Source organism: Ctenopharyngodon idella, chromosome 3 (assembly GCF_019924925.1).
Source record: "Ctenopharyngodon idella isolate HZGC_01 chromosome 3, HZGC01, whole genome shotgun sequence".
Classification (NCBI taxonomy): domain Eukaryota; kingdom Metazoa; phylum Chordata; class Actinopteri; order Cypriniformes; family Xenocyprididae; genus Ctenopharyngodon; species Ctenopharyngodon idella.
This window is the reverse complement of record NC_067222.1, coordinates 10,125,343-10,142,779: the sequence shown is the minus strand read 5'-3', so window position 1 is coordinate 10,142,779 and position 17,437 is coordinate 10,125,343. Positions and strand designations below refer to the sequence as shown.

At 37.6% G+C, this 17,437-nt stretch overlaps 2 protein-coding genes across 6 annotated transcripts in view; both read left to right on the top strand.

Moving 5' to 3' along the window:
• LOC127509925 (H-2 class I histocompatibility antigen, Q10 alpha chain-like) overlaps positions 1 to 16,104 on the top strand; it is a 52,572-nt gene extending 36,468 nt beyond the window's left edge. The window contains exons 1-8 of one of the 5 annotated variants that reach the window (XM_051889295.1): positions 5,977 to 6,110; positions 6,348 to 6,405; positions 6,719 to 6,991; positions 7,072 to 7,359; positions 7,439 to 7,726; positions 7,872 to 8,108; positions 12,535 to 12,569; positions 14,054 to 16,104. In XM_051889295.1, the coding sequence (XP_051745255.1) occupies positions 6,084 to 6,110; positions 6,348 to 6,405; positions 6,719 to 6,991; positions 7,072 to 7,359; positions 7,439 to 7,726; positions 7,872 to 8,108; positions 12,535 to 12,569; positions 14,054 to 14,326 (1,479 nt within the window). In that variant the 5' untranslated portion in view covers positions 5,977 to 6,083 and the 3' untranslated portion in view covers positions 14,327 to 16,104. Of the gene's footprint in view, positions 1 to 5,976; positions 6,111 to 6,334; positions 6,406 to 6,718; positions 6,992 to 7,071; positions 7,360 to 7,438; positions 7,727 to 7,871; positions 8,109 to 12,534; positions 12,621 to 14,053 lie in introns of those variants that run through there. The other 4 variants (XM_051889294.1, XM_051889290.1, XM_051889292.1 and 1 more) reach the window with 4 other exon arrangements.
• Positions 5,983 to 17,437, top strand: part of LOC127509964 (H-2 class I histocompatibility antigen, Q10 alpha chain-like) — a 134,390-nt gene continuing 122,935 nt past the window's right edge. Inside the window, exon 1 of the mRNA XM_051889384.1 lies at positions 5,983 to 6,110. Coding sequence (XP_051745344.1) covers positions 6,035 to 6,110 — 76 coding nt within the window. The 5' untranslated portion in view covers positions 5,983 to 6,034. The remainder of the gene's footprint in view (positions 6,111 to 17,437) is intronic.

Below are 17,437 nucleotides of genomic sequence, written 5' to 3'. Positions count from 1 at the left end.
TGGTTTTGTGTAAACACACCCTACAACAAAACTATTAAAATCATTTTTGGTCATTGAAAATAAAGCTGAGATAAAATCAGATAAATGTTTTATTTTCATAATTGTAATTTGTCCTCAGTTTACCCAGTATTTATATTATGTGGAACATTACTGCACAGAATCATAAATAATGTACATGCATAGATATTATAATACTGTATTTACGTTAAAACCTATTGTTTTGTTTTATTATGTAACACTAACAGTCACTAGTACGACATAATTAAGGTGCATGTCATCTTTGCAGTTTGTTCTTGCTGATAAACACATACTCTCCATCTCTTCATTGTAAATTTACCGACTCTCTTTTAATAATCTACTCATTTCTATGTGTTACTGTGAATGAAGTGAAGAAAGTGTCAGCACTGGAGGGAGAAGATGTTACCCTAAAGACCAATGAAGAAATACAGAAAAAACGATCGGATACTGTGGATATTTGGAGATGAAAATGCTCTCATGGCGGAAATCTAAGGAGGGACCGGAGAGATCACTACATATGATGGTGCCTATGGGAGATTCAGAGACAGACTGAAGATGGACAAGAAGACTGGATCTCTGACCATCACAAACATGACAGCTGAACATTCTGGACTTTATAAACTGAAGACCACAATCAAGAGATTGTTCATTTCTGTCAGAGGTGAGTCAATGCAATAATAATCACAGTTCTACCTCATCCATTCAGGTTTCCTTTCACGCAGGTTATTCAGCTCAAACTGCTTATCTAAAAAGAGTTCACCAAAAAATTTATCATACTTAGGGCCAGATTTACTAAGCAGGGCAAATTAGCGTGAGAGCACAATTTCATGAAAGCACCAATGGGAGTGAAAAGTTCTGTGGGTGATTTACTGACAGTACAGTAAATGGCATTGCATAATTCATTTAAATACTCTCCTCCCATAAATTTTGCATCTGAATGGGAAACTCCTAACACTGTTGACATGTGCATGTATTGTGCAGTGTCCTGTGAACATACCCTAAAACAGCAATATGAAGTTTTTGTGTAACATGAACCAGTCCATGGCATCTGCATGATCTTTGTAGCTAATGTTCAAATGCACACACTTGATTTAATGGTAACTAATGGTAACCTGATACTGAAGTACAGAAAGATGATCTGATCCTGTGGATGTTTGGAGAGCAAGATCTCCTCATTGCGCAAATGACTGGAGAGACCAAAGAGATGAGATACGCTGATGCCGACGAGAGATTCACAGACAAACTGCACCTGGACTGGATCTCTGAAATTGTCTAAAATGTCTTGGTTTGCTGAAGCATTAAAGGGTTAGTTCACCCAAAAATGAAAATTCTGTCATTAATTACTCACCCTTGTGCCGTTTTACACCCGTAAGACTTTCGTTGATCTTCGGAACACAAATTAAGATATTTTTGTTTAAATCCGATGGCTCAGTGAGGCCTACATAGGGAGCAATGACATTTCCTCTCTTAAGATCCATAAACGTACTAAAAACATATTTAAATCAGTTCATGTGAGTACAGTGGTTCAATATTAATATTATAAAGTGATGAGAATATTTTTGGTGCGCCAAAAAAACAAAAACAAAATAACGACTTATTTAGTGATGGCCGATTTCAAAACACTGCTTCAGGAAGATTCGGAGCGTAATGAATCAGCGTGTCGAATCATGATTCGGATCGCGTGTCAAACCGCCAAACTGCTGAAATCACGTGACTTTGGTGCTCCGAACTGCGGATTCGACACACTGATTCATTATGCTCCGAAGCTTCAGGAAGCAGTGTTTTGAAATCGGCCGTCACTAAATAATTCGTTATTTTGTTTTTTTTGGCGCACCAAAAATATTCTCTTCGCTTTATAATATTAATATTGAACCACTGTACTCCACGAAAAATAGTGGAGCAATATCAGAAAGGAGTTTCTCAGAGAAAAATTGCAAAGAGTTTGAAGTTATCATCATCTACAGTGCATAATATCATCCAAAGATTCAGAGAATCTGGAACAATCTCTGTGCGTAAGGGTCAAGGCCGGAAAACCATACTGGATGCCCGTGATCTTCAGGCCCTTAGACGGCACTGCGTCACATACAGGAATGCTACTGTAATGGAAATCACAACATGGGCTCAGGAATACTTCCAGAAAACACTGTCGGTGAACACAATCCACCGTGCCATTCGCCGTTGCCGGCTAAAACTCTATAGGTCAAAAAAGAAGCCATATCTAAACATGATGCAGAAGCGCAGGCGTTTTCTCTGGGCCAAGGCTCATTTAAAATGGACTGTGGCAAAGTGGAAAACTGTTCTGTGGTCAGACGAATCAAAATTTGAAGTTCTTTTTGGAAAACTGGGACGCCATGTCATCCGGACTAAAGAGGACAAGGACAACCCAAGTTGTTATCAGCGCTCAGTTCAGAAGCCTGCATCTCTGATGGTATGGGGTTGCATAGGTGCGTGTGGCATGGGCAGTTTACACATCTGGAAAGGCACCATCAATGCTGAAAGGTATATTCAAGTTCTAGAACAACATATGCTCCCATCCAGACGTCGTTTCATTCAGGGAAGACCTTGCATTTTCCAGCATGACAATGCCAGACCACATACTGCATCAATTACAACATCATGGCTGCGTAGAAGAAGGATTCGGGTACTGAAATGGCCAGCCTGCAGTCCAGATCTTTCACCCATAGAAAACATTTGGCGCATCATAAAGAGGAAGATGCGACAAAGAAGACCTAAGACAGTTGAGCAACTAGAAGCTTGTATTAGACAAGAATGGGACAACATTCCTATTCCTAAACTTGAGCAATTTGTCTCCTCAGTCCCCAGACGTTTGCAGGCTGTTATAAAAAGAAGAGGGGATGCCACACAGTGATAAACATGGCCTTGTCCCAACTTTTTTGAGATGTGTTGATGCCATGAATTTAAAATCAACTTATTTTTCCCATAAAATTATACATTTTCTCAGTTTAAACATTTGATATGTCATCTATGTTGTGTTCTGAATAAAATATTGAAATTTGAAACTTCCACATCATTGCATTCCTTTTTTATTCACAATTTGTACAGTGTCCCAACTTTTTTGGAATTGGGTTTGTACCTATTGAGATTACCATCATTAATAACTATTAACTAACGGACAAATTGTAAAGAACATTATTGCGTGTCTGAGACGTAATCAGTCATCATTTTTACTCTGAATATAGTTGTAAAATGCATCATTAATTACTCAAGTGTTACCTAGTCATTCTTCAAGAACTACTAGTGATCTGGACCATTATTTTAAAGTGAAAAAGATGTTTTTCACTTTAAAATAATGGTCCTGATCATTAGTAGTTCCTGCATAGTGACAAGGTAACACTTGAGCAATTAATGATGCATTTTATGACCACGTTGAGAGTAAAAAAAGACAATTGCTCACATCTCAGACACTTTAATGTTCTGATTAGTAATTAATTAGTAATAATAATTAGTAATTCTTTATAATTTGTCATAGTTACCTATTAATTCTTAATGATGCCAATCTCATTCTGTAATTATTGATTAGCTAATAAGGAACTATCTTAGTCCTAAATTTGATATTACTTACTGATTAGTTAAACTTGTTATATTAGTTAATAGTAGCTAAAGTGTTAATGTAGTATACTCATTAGTCCTGCATTACTTCCTGTAGTTACTTATTAATGGCGGACCATTATTGTTACCAATAAATTCAATTTGGTTCAATTTCCCTTGTGCAGGTTTTTGAGTCCTGAAGCAGAGGAAGTCTTTCAGGAACTGACTGATGTTTTGGGTAAAAACCTGTTCCTCCTGAGAGAGCTGAATCTGAATGAATGTAAACTGGGATACTCAGGATTGAAGAAACTTGTTCCTGTACTGGAAGATAAACACTGTAAACTCAACACAATGATGTAAGTTGTATCATTATAATGACAAGTTTAAGGACTTTTAAACCTGCATTTTATTTATTATATGGAAAGAGTTCTGAATGAATTACCATATGATGCTTTTGTGCTTCCACCATCATTATCATCAATTGTCACTTACAGTAGTTTGTGTAATAAAAGTAACAGTAAAAGTAGTATCTTACACATCATTACTTATGTAATACTGTACCTTAGTTTTCTCTTTATACAGTCTGAATAACTCCTGTATAACAGAAGAAGATTGTCGTGCTTTAACTGCAGCTTTCAATTTAAATCCTTCAAATCTGAAAGAGCTGGATCTAAGTCGGAGTAATCTCAAAGACTCAGGGATGAAGATCATCTCGTCTCTGTTTTCAAATGTAAAATGCAGACTGGTAAAGCTGAAGTAGGTAAATACAAATGTGTAATACAAAGGCACAGGATTGAATGTGTTCCAAATTGTTATGCAAATGACATATCAGTAGGATTTCGGTACAATAAACACTCAGATTTATGTTTATTTTATTGCTTAAATGTTTTAAGATAACTGGCAGACAGGTTTATTCAATATAGTTTGCCAGGTCTTCTTAGGTAAATGGAAACTTAAGTACCCTATTACACTTCTTTTTACGGAGCCCCGGACATGACATGCAGGAAAAAAAATAGTAGGCTAAATCGAGCGGACGGTTTACTATTTCTTTCCCTCAATTTATAAACCATGCGCATGTAATGATTAGTAAATCGAGGGTACGAATTAGTAAATCGTGCGCATGATTTAATTTTTTTTTCTTGCATGTCATGTGCGGGGCTCCGTATCTTTTCAATAAATTATAGGTATTTTCCAAGTCAGTCTACAATCCATCCATAAACCTAAATATTTAAATTTCACCACTCTTTCCAATGGCTGTTTGTACATATACAACTGAACATCTGAGATCTGGCAACAGTGATCTCTACTAACTTTCAAGTCTGGCGTTGCCAGTAGTCATGTCTCAGTAGAGCCACAGTTGCCATCTAGCGGTTGAGAATTGTAATTGCACATTTTTATTTAACTTAAAATTAAAGACAGTCATATATGTGTGTAAAATATATATATATATATATAATATAAATCGTAGAATGTGTATGATTGTGTGACAGCAAAAATATGCTGATTCAAATGTATAGGCTACTTGCATTTGATGGTATATCATGAATCCCACAAGCTTTGTGGCTGAAAATTACTTAACACTATTTTGGTTACACTCATTGCTGGTCTGAATCAGGGCTATAGCCAAGCCATAAAAATTAGACTATTGATCGATTTCGCCGGGTGGACTGCACATAGCCTATCCAATTCAGAGCTAAAGTAAAGACTACAGATAGACCATGCCATGAAATGCCACTTAAATCTTGTAGATATCATTGACATTGCGAACATGATGGGATATCAACCATCTCATGCACTTCCTGTCCAAAAACTTCAATAAATCAGGATTGACTATAGGTGGGCTACAAATAGCCGGTCTGACTACGAGCTAAATCGTGGCTACGCACAGCCTACGCAATATAAAATATGAAACCAAACACCTTGTATTAATCACTGTTGACTTCGCTTGCATAACAGAATATCATACATCTCGCAAGTTACTTTGGCAAAAACGACATGTAACCAAATTAAAGATTATTTTGGCTAAAAGTGGGTTACTCATAGCCGGACTATATCGGGTCTGTAGTTCACTGAGACGGCGAAATGACGGCTATTGCTTGCTGGGACTTGTTAGCCAAAAAAAAAATAAAAAAATAAAACAACTTCATTCCTACACGTGAATCACGCGTGACGTCTGGCTCCACATTTCACTGCCACACCTGATTTATGTGACGTCTGCGTCTTAAATTGAATGGATTAAATAGCAAAAAACAAACAAACAAACACAAAAAAACCATCAAGACGTCAGTGAGACGTTCATTGAGATGAGTGCATGTAGCAAAGTTTTTTTATTGAGCCCATCGGAACTTGACAGAACACTGTTTCGAAAGCAGTATGTCAAAACACTCGAGACGTGTGTCGACACTGGGTGTCAAACTACCCATCCCTAATGTAAACATCAGTAAAATTCACTGAAGGCTTTTGGACTATGGGCACGGGTTTCGACAGAATCGCTCTGTTTTGTGTTTTTCTTCTTAATGGGACTTTGCGTTCAGCTCGAGCAGGTAAATAATGAACTTTTATTGAGTTTAGAATCAGAGAACAAAAATGAAAGTAAAACTTTTACGCTTCCTCATCTAAAACGGCTTTGTAACGACAGACATTTTGTATGAAATATAAATATTTATATACTCATATAACTAAATACGAGTTTTGTTAACTAAACAAAGCGAACTGTGACTTGACCTAACTGCGATCAACATTATTAATCATATGTGATTGATGTCAGCATGTTATTACAGGCTCAACAGGATGTTTCAGCAGCCTTAAATTACTTTATCAAAAGAATAACATCTTTCGGTAATACTTTTTAATTATCTGTTTATTAGCTTGCATATTATTACTATGATATTTGCTGTTTATTAATACTCATAAAGAACATATTAAATTAAGTAAATGAGTTAACTGAGGCAAAAGTCATACTCATAGTTAATAATGAATATGTTTTTCCATACTGAAGTGTTACACATCTTTCTGTAGCTGAAATGTCTTCACTGTGTTTTATGTGCTTTACCCACCTCATGTTTTAGCAGCTTTCGCTTCCTGGAACTTACCACTTTCATCACATCAGTGAACAGTTATTTCATGCATATTTTATTCCTCTTTATTGCAGAGAAACACTCGCTGTATTACATTTACACAGGCTTGTCTAAACCTGTGAATCTGCCGGGCATCTATGAATTCACTGCTGTGGGTCTGCTGGACGACACACAGATCGACTATTACAATAGTGAAGAAAGGAGGATGATTCCCACACAGTCCTGGATGAAAGAGAAACTGCCGGAGGATTACTGGGAAAAAAGCACTCAGTCCAGAGAGAGTAAAGAACAGTGGTTTAATGTGAACGTCCCCATTATGATGGACCGAATGAGACACAATAAATCAGGTGAGGAACATTCACACAGTTTAACCTGCACATGATTTTTATTAAGACATAAAAACCATTTTGACTCTTCTCCATTTCAGATCTCCATGTTCTTCAGTGGAGACATGGTTGTGAAGTTGAGCAGCAGGGAGATGAAGTGAAGTTTCTCAAAGGCATTGATGAGTTCAGTTATGATGGAGAGGACTTCTTGTCTTTTGATGATAAAGAGTCTCAATGGGTCGCTCCAGTTGATGCAGCTCTACCAGCCAAGAGAAAATGGGACAATGTGCCGATCCTAAACCAATACACCAAAGGATACCTGGAGAAAGAGTGTGTGGACTGGCTCAACAAATTCAGAGAATATGGAGACGAGAAGCTCAGAAAAACCTGTGAGCGAATGTATTTGTAGTTTATCAGCAGATGTTATAGAGATGAAACTGATTGATGAACTGATTCCTGTGTTTTCAGCTCCTCCAGATGTTCATATGTTTGCAAAAAGGTATATCAAGTACAAAACCAGGCTGAAACTCACCTGCATGGCCACTGGCTTCTACCACAAAGACCTGAAGATGACCATTAGGAAATATAACACATCTCTGCCTGAACATGAGACCAAATCCACAGGAATCAGACCAAACCATGATGGATCTTTCCAGATGAGGAACAATCTGGAGATCAAGGAGGGGGATGAAAGAGCAGTATATTATTGTTTGGTGTCCCACAAATCCCTCAAAGAACCAATTATCAACATATGGGGTAATTAAAGCAGTAACACAGAGAAGCAGAAATATCACCTGATATTAGAATAAAAAAGAATTTTAAGTTGTAAATTTGTATTTTCTTTTTTTGTGATATCCTTAATTAATTAAAACTATTTTCCATCTTCTTTGCATTTGTATAGATGGAAAATGCTGGGACTGCCTGCCAGAGACTCCCACTGGAGCAGTGATTGGAGCAGGGATTGGAGCAGTGATTGGAGCAGGGATTGGAGCAGGGATTGGAGCAGTGATTGGAGCAGGGATTGAAGCAGTGATTGAAGCAGTGATTGGAGCAGGGCTTGGAGCAGGGATTGGAGCAGGGATTGGAGTTGTGCTTGTGCTGGCATTTTTTGGTTTAGTGGTTTTCAAAAGGATTAATGGTGAGTAGTGACTGATCAATGATGATCCACACACTCTTGTTTTTTATTTTGTGTTGTAAAGGAATAATTCACAGTGAAGTGGATCAGTGGGTAGCGCGAGTGCCTGAAGACCCGTGATTCAAGTTAATAAATGAAGATGTTTTTGAGAGAAGATTATAGTGGTTTGAAGTCTTGGAGTCTCTATTGATAGTTTTCACGTGTTGTCACTCCCTGAGGGGAACGCCCCCCTGGTGGGCAAAACAAGGCTTTCTTTCATTGGCCACCAGTCATTTTTACCAGGTTTGTAGTAGGATCTAATGTAGTAAGACAGTGATATTAAAAGACCACATTCAGTATACACCTTATTGAATATGCATACTTTGTACTGGCAAACAAATGAACACAGAATGTGCAATGTGAGGTTTCTCGTTAAGCGTTTTTTTTTTTTTTTTAAATTTTAAACCATTATTTCAGGAAGATTTGGAGCATAATGAATCAGCGTGTCGAATCATGATTCGGATCGCGTATCAAACCGCCAAACTGCTGAAATCACGTGACTCTGGCGCTCCGAACTGTGGATTCGACACGCTGATTCATTACGCTCCGATGCTTCCTGAAGCAGTGTTTTGAAATCGGCCATCACTAAATAATTTGTTATTTTGTTTTTTTTGGCGCACCAAAAATATTCTCGTCGCTTTATAATATTAATATTGAACCACTGTACTCACATGAACTGATTTAAATATGTTTTTAGTAACTTTATGGATCTTGAGAGAGAAAATGTCATTGCTGGCTATGTAGGCCTCACTGAGCCATCGGATTTAAACAAAAATATCTCAATTTGCGTTCCGAAGATTAACGAAGGTCTTACGGGTCTGGAACGGCATGAGCGTGAGTAATAAATGACAGAATTTTCATTTTTGGATGAATTAACCCTTTAATATAAATACTAGGGCTGTGTATCACCAACAATGTCACGATACGATACACATCACAATACTAAAGCCACGATACGATACGTATCACGATATGGATCAACTTGGAATTTAAATTTCTTTTTAGTAACAGTAATAGGTGTTTATTGAATAACCAGTGTTATAACAGTTGTGATAACTGAAAAACAATTTTGTTTTTGTCATTAAAAAACCAATGACTTAAATGAAATTAAAAAAAAATTGTCACAAAAAAAAGCTTAGAATGGCTCTTCCTTTTGCTTTTAAAGTCTCTGCCTCAGAAACTGAAATGACAATTATAGTGACACTGAAGCATATCAACAAAGCTCAATGACTAAACAAAACTTAAAACATATTCCATAAAAGCAAAAACTGTAACAACTTAAATTTAACTTAACTTAAATTTTCCCTCAAACTCTTTTAAACATCTAGTATTTAACAATTTGGTCTTAAGTGTTGGAATGTGCACCAAACAAAGTCATAACATTTACATCTTCAGTAACACATGATTGGGTTGCTCTCGAAGTCCAAGCATCGCAGGAAATGGAAACTCTCTGTGCAGAAGAGAGTGACAGCAGAACGTCTCTCTTAACTTCATCATACAACTGGGTAATTGCCGTTTCTGTTAAAAACTGACGTGTTGGTATTGTGTAGCGTGGCTCACACTCGTGAAGCAATTGTCTGAAGCCGTTATTCTCGACAACGCTGTATGGCCATAAATCCTGACATATGAAGCACATTAATGCATTTGTAATCTTTTGAGATCGCTGAGACGTGGGAAAGAGTTTTGAGATGAAAGCATCAGGCAACGTTGGCTGCTTCTGGGATGACGGATATGTGCTACTAGGCCTACCTGCTGCGACCAGGGCTGGCTGGTCTGGATAATGTCTTGACATATGCAGAGAGAGGTTCGTCGTGTTGCCGGAGTACTTAACTTTTGTTTTGCAGTTCTTGCATATCACATGACTCGTCACAAGTTCATGACGATGTATCGCTGTATCGATATTCTGAGCACAGCCCTAATAAATACCCTGTAATTGTACTTTTATTATACTAAATTGGTATACTTAAAGTCTGCTAAACTGGAACAAGCATTTTTGTGTTGAGGTACAACTAAAGATATACTTAAGTATATTTGATTGTGCTAAAGTGGAAATATTGCTAGTATACTTTAGGTACACTTTATATATCTTGCATTCAAATGATCATACTATCCTTACTAATAGTGATATTAAACACATTTTAGGCTTAATATTAAGAAATATGCATTATGCAATAAAGAAGAACTCCAAATAAAGTTTAATTAAAATATTTATGTCAGTAAATATAGTAGTGAAGTGGATCAAAACCTTTCTTCAAAGTTGTCCTAAAACCTTCTTCTTAGGACAACTTTGATTAGCTTTTTTTATCCACTTCAAATATTGACTACTGTATATTAATGGGTTTGTTTGTTTGTATTTTAAATACATTTTGGTAGGGTTTTTTTTTTCACTAGGGCAGACTCTGCATCCATTGCCTCTAACATGAAATCTCACCATCACGTACTTAACTCGGAAACTCTTAAGAAAATCCAGAGTTACCTAATCTCATAATTATGAGTTGTGCTGATGTTCATGTGCATTTTATCTCATAAATACATTCTTCCTGAAATGATTTGAAAACACTAACTGTTGACGCTAAACCTTGACAAAAGGCATATTCTAAAGCTGTGACTTTATTTATAAAGATTACTTTATTGTAGCTTATTTGAAGCGCACTATAATGATGCCATTAGCACACTTCAAGTTACTTGGAATGCCATTGCAATGTGTTTTAAAATCACTAAAAGTTTGTTATCAGTATAATATTAATGTATGTTCAACACTCTTACAGTGTAATTGAATTGCAATTCTGATGTCACCAAAATACATTTGAAGTTTATGCTGAGTGAATTCTGCATTTCAAAACTTAAATATGTTTTGAAATGCAGAATTCACTCAGCATAAACTTCAAATGTATTTTGGTGACATCAGAATTGCAATTCTTAAGTATATATACTTAAGTACACTTTAAATTATTTAAAGTGTACTTAAGTATACTTGGAATAGTTCCACTTTAGCACAAACAAGTATATTTAATACAACTTTAGTTGAACTTCAGCATTGCTTTTGGACAACTAAAATGCATTTAGTACAAAATTAGTTGTTCCAATTTAGCAGACTTTAAGTATACCAATTTATAGCGTGCCACAAATACATTTAATTATACTAAAGTACATATGAATAAATTGTGCTTAAGTATACTATTTTTTTCACTAGGGTTGTACTGCAGCTGTTTTGCCCGCCAGGGCTCTGCGACAGTCACGTGACTGAAAACTATGAATTGATGAGTTGAATCAGGTGTGTTTGTTTAGGGAGACATGCAAAATGTGTTCAGTGTTAAAAACCACTTCATTTCTGTCCTAGTGCTTTTAGATCAGGAGTGTCCAATCCTGCTCCTGGAGTTCAGCTCCAAATTAAATGCCAGTGCAGCAAAACAACCCCAGCTAAAACATATAACCAGATGCTTTCCTAAGCAGTTGCTTTAAACATTTATCAGGCAAATTTCAAATAGAGTTATACCGCAGTACTGTAGACCAGTGTTTCCCAACCCTGTTCCTGGAGGCGCACCAGCACTGCACATTTTGGATGTCTCCTTTATCTGACCCATATATTTCTGGTCTTGGAGTCTCTACTAACAGGTTGATGAGTTGAAACCCATTTAGTTAAAACCGAATCTGGACTCAAAAGCGTAATAGACATAAATTGTCCAGTGTTGTAATAGAGTAGAAATGCAACATCTCACTGCATCAGTATCACAGTTCAAAATCTCAGATGTGAGCTTGAATCGCTGTTTAACCTCAATATCTGTATGAAACAGGTATGACCACAGCAAAACTTAATGGGATAGTTCACCGAAAAAATTCAAATTGTCATCATTTACTCACCCTCAAGTTGTTCCAAACTTGTATCAATTCCTTTGTTCTGCTGAACACAAAAGAAGATATTTTGAAGAATGTGGGAAACCACCATTGACTTCCATAGTATTTTCTTTTCCTACCATAGAAATCAATGGTGCCCCAAAATGCTTTGGTTACAAACTCTCTTCAAAATATCTTCTTTTGTGTTCAGCAGAACAAAGAAACTCATATAAGTTTGGAACAACTTGAGGATGAGTAAATGATGATAGAATTTTCATTTTTTAGTGAACTATCCCTTTAAGAACAGCTTTTCTGTTTACTCTGCTGAATATGCCCCTGTTACATATATCTCATGCTATTTTATTTTAGAATTAATCAATAAATGCATCATTTGTCTGCCATAAATCTAAACTTGTCTCATGAATCTCATCAAAAACACAAGCTTTTCACAACCATCCAATTTTTTGTTTCATATTTTTTGTGTCCAAAATTTTAGATAGATTCTCATGCACAGCACTGTGAGATACACTTTGATTTTTCACTGTTTCTCCAACAGGTCCAGAAAGCAGAAAGAGAATATCAAACATCAATGTGAGTAGCTCTCGGGAGGATCTTAACTCACTGGTAATTATATTCAGACAGGTGATGATGATTCCACCCCTGCTGCCTGCCATCCACCCCACCCCCAATATTTTGAATGATTATTATTATTATGCTACTTTTATTATTAAATTAATATTACAATTTATTTGCCCCACACATTTTGTAGCGCATCACTGCATAACCGACATGCTGTGATGATAATAGAAGATCTTAGATTAGCTTATTCCTCATTTAAAAAATAACTTGCTTAACACAAAATACTTCTCTTTTTTTTTCACTACGTTTGGGCGACAAGTGAAATATTAAGAAAATAAATTAACCCCTGGTTTCACAGACAAGGCTTAAGCTAGTCCCCAGACTAAAATACATGTTTGAGATGTTTTAACTGAAAGCAACTTACTGATATATCCTAAAATATGTCAGTGTCATTGTTTTATCTTAAGATGCACAGTAATTTTTTTTCTGGTGTACATTTAAAAAAGCTACTTAAATATCCTAATTGAACTAATCCTTGTCTGTGAAACCAGACCTAAGACCATCATATACCGTTATCAGAACATGTTGAAGAATCACTGAAGGACAGAGAAACACAAGAACTATAACTGACTTCAGCCAGAGCCTTAGAAAAATAAATCTCTCAAGATCTCAGCAGAGGAGGATTAAACAGCTCCACAAACAGCATTACCAGCTTTACTTGGTACTAACCAGACTACTACATGAATTGAGTTAACAAAAAAGTGTAATACAAAAACCACACTTATGCTAAGTTTACACTACATGACTTTAGACATCGGCAGATCTCTGTGCTGTTCAGACGACATGACCTGCTGTGGAGTACTGAAGTCGTTGTGGTGTTCACACTACGTGACACTACATAAATGATCTGCAACAGGAGGTTACACACTACACAAGCTGACAACAACTGTCACCCAACGGCTTTATTTGAAAATGGACACTAGGAAGAAATTAGATTAAAAATTGAATTAAAGTTAAAATTAAAATTAAATAAGCCCTTTCACACATAAGTTTAGACTATTCTGGCTTCTTTGAATGGATTGTTATTGCTGCTTCCATAGACATCAGTGTATATTTCATTGGTTGTCTCGTTGAAACACGACACCACAGGATATCGAGTCGGCCTTTATCGGGCTTAAATCAGGCTCAAATCCTGTAGTGCAAACTTGGCATTAGTGGTTACTCTAGGATACTACATCCCCTCCTTCTTAAGCTATCAATTTGTTCGCCGTTTTCTTTACTTAGGTGTCTCTTTGTTATTATTATTACATAACCAAAATCACCTAACTAAATACCAATAAAATGACTAAATAAGGAATATAAAACAGCATGTCAGCAATACATTATAAATACCTTATTGATTAGCATTTTTTAGAAAGAACTCTTCAACACTTAAATAAATTATATTGCATTGTCTCTTTACTAACTTACATAACTTCTGACGTTATATGTCACAGATCCCTGCAGAGAAGATGGTATCTGTTCCAGAGCAGCTTCTGCAAATCCTGGATGATTTGGACAGTTACAATCTAAAGAGGTTCAAGTGGTATTTGAAACAACGTGGGTTAGTTTCAGCCTCTCTCCTTGAGAATGCAGATAACATTGACATAGTGGATCAGATGGTGAATAGTTTTGAACAAAACGGAGCTTTGGAGCACACAGTGGACATCCTGAAGATGATGAATCAAAACCAGCTTGCTGAAAAGTTAATTAAAAACTACAAGGTATAGAAATGAAAAATATATTTTTAAATAGTGATGAAGTTTTAATATAATATAGTTGTATACATTTTTGTATGACAGAGACAGAGATTTTATTGAACCCAAGCTTTTGTTACATGAACTCTTGTTTCCTGTTTTGTCCTGATTTTCCCTGATGTTTCTTAAGATATACTCTACTATAAATTGATGTATTAAGTTGTATTCCAAGTACCCTGGGTGCATTTGAATTTATTTGATTCCTTTTAAATTATCTTTAGTCTAATAAGCAGTTTTATACTTTCTTTTTCTTTTTCTTCCTTAAAGGTACACAATGTAACTTTTTTGTTCAAAGTCCTTCTTCCAAAACGTGTTTTTGTCTTACCCAGATCTTATCATAAGTGTTTATATTTTAGACTCGTCATATCTGTAAATAGAAGTTGCTCCGACTACTTTGAGTCGTGTCTGGTGTGGGAGTTGCACAGGTTAGTTGTCGCAACGAGTGAGAAAGTTTGACATGGAACCACTAAATCTCCAACCTCCGGGGAATCACCTACAAATGCAGAACAGAGGAGAGTCTGCTGAATGCTTGTTATAGATTTCCATGAAATAGTTTCAAGTTACGTGTCGCTTCCAAAAACCTACACGTCCCAGCATTAACACTCCAGATAAATGATTTATTAAAGTGTCTACATTCACAAATCATTTTTAATTTTAACATGAAAACAAGCATACTTTATGCGTGATTTGGCATGGCAAATAATAAATAACAATTGCCTTGATGCAGCAAAATCCTGCATTTTGACTAGGCCCAGTACCAGGATCAAATCACAGAGGCTGCTTCTGAAATTAGTGCGGGTATTACTCGTCCTTTTCTATAGCCTATATGATGATTACTGACAGTCATCGCATTTTCGAGAGTGAATTCCGCATTCATATCATAGACTGTAAAAAGTATGGACGCAGTGTCCGTGACGTCACCTGTAGATTTCTGAAGAGCATTTTTGAAGCGAAAATGAGTAAATCTCACAAACAAAACTGTAAGCCAATGCTACAATCCAACACCGTGTGTTCTGTTTATCTTCCGCATGTGTGCACATATACACAGACGCACATCTGTCTCGAGTCTCGACTATTAACGCAGCAGTTGTATAAAATAATCCAGAAAAAAGCACAAATACGGCAGAGATGCCAAATTCAGCGGCTGGAATTAGCTGAGGTAACATGATGGCTCACAGACAGCAGTGGCAATCTACCTGTCACTCAAGTGACCACGCCCTTAATTATGCAGAACTTTAAGGCTTGATATAATTGAAACAGATGAGTTTTAAAAAAATTCACCCCCCTCAGAGTTGTCATGAAGGGCAAAATCAGCTGTATAGACCAAAACCGCAATTTGTACCAGGCTGTAAACATGTTTTTTCCTGCTGTAAAGTTGGACATTTTAACATGGGACTCAATGAGATTCTGTTCTCTTTTGGAGCCTGTCTCTAGCGGCCAGTCGATGAATCGCAGTTTAAGTCACTTCCGTATTGGCTTAATTAGAAACTGAGGGAGGTTGCCGCTTGATTTATATGTGTCACAGTTCCCTCTGTTCCCGGACTCCAATTCCCAAGATCCTCCTGTTTACACACCTGCACTCACTTCCTCGTCATCTCCCCATCATCACGGATTACCTGCACCTGCTCCTGATCATCTGCACTCCCTTTATATTGGACTCACTCCCTGCACTCCTTGTCTGTTCTGTTGTTAACCCAAGTGTGTATATGTGTGTTTCTCCTTCTTTGTTATTAAATACCCATTATTGTGGATCTCCGTATATGCTTCATCTCTTCAACACCAGCTACACGTAACAGAAGAACAGACCATAACCGTTGGATTTCCACAAAGGAATATTATGGGTATCTTCCTTGTTCCTTCCTCGTTCCAGTGCCTGAAGATAGGACCTGAACCTCCTGTGAAGCCAGCCTTCCTCGAACCCGCTCCAGACTTCCACGAGCCCGCTCCAGTCTGTCACGAGCCCGCTCCAGCCTTCCACGAGCCGCCAAAGGAGGCTGAATGGCTGACAGACTTTTGGGCAGAACCAGCAGTCCCAGCCTTCCATGAACCCGCTCCAGCCTTCCACGAGCCCGCTCCAGGTTTCCTCGAGCCCGCTCCAGCCTTCCACGAGCCCTCTCTAGGCTTCCACGAGCCCGCTCCTGCTGCCAACGAGTCCGCTCCAGCTGGCAACGATTCCGCTCCAGTTGTTCCCGAGCCCGCTCCAGCAGCCGACAAGTCCGCTCCAGCAACCGACGAGCCCGCTCCAGTAGCCTGCAAGCTCGCCTCTTCAAACCCTCGCCAGCCCACCAACACATACCAGCCCACGAATCCCTTCCTGCCACCAGGGATTCCCCAAGAAAATTTTGGGGGGAGGCCATGTACCCGTGGGTGGGGAACTCCCGGGCGGGGTTCTGACGTTGCCGTGGCCTGCGAAGGCTCCAGACCCGCCATGGCCATCCACGTCTCCAGACCCGCCATGGCCGTCCACGGCTCCTGACCCGCCATGGCCGTCCATGGCCTCTGATCCGCCATGGCAGCCCGAACTCCTAGATCCGCCCTGGAGACCTCCGTTCCCGTCCGCTCCTCTCCCTGCACCTGCTTCATCTCTTCAATACCAGCTACACGTAACAATATGCGGATGGGACTATTTATTAAAGCATGTACACTACCAGTCAAAAGTTTGGACACGGTAAGATTTTTCATGGTTTTTAAAAGAAGTTTCATCTGCTCACCAAGGCTGCATTTATTTAATTAAAAATACAGTAAAAACAGTAATATTGTGAAATATTATTACAATTTAAAATAACTGTTTTCTGTTTGAATATATTTTATAAAGTAATTCATTCCTGTGATGGCAAAGCTGAATTTTCAGCATCATTACTCCAGTCTTAAGTGTCACATGATCCTTCAGAAATCATTCTAATATGATGATTTGCTGCTCAAGAAACATTTATGATGATTATCAATGTTGAAAACAGTTGTGTACTTTTTTTTCAGGATTCCTTGATGAATAGAAAGTTCAAAAGAACAGCATTTATCTGAAATACAAAGCTTTTGTAACATTATACTCTACCGTTCAAAAGTTTGGGGTCAGTAAGAATTTTT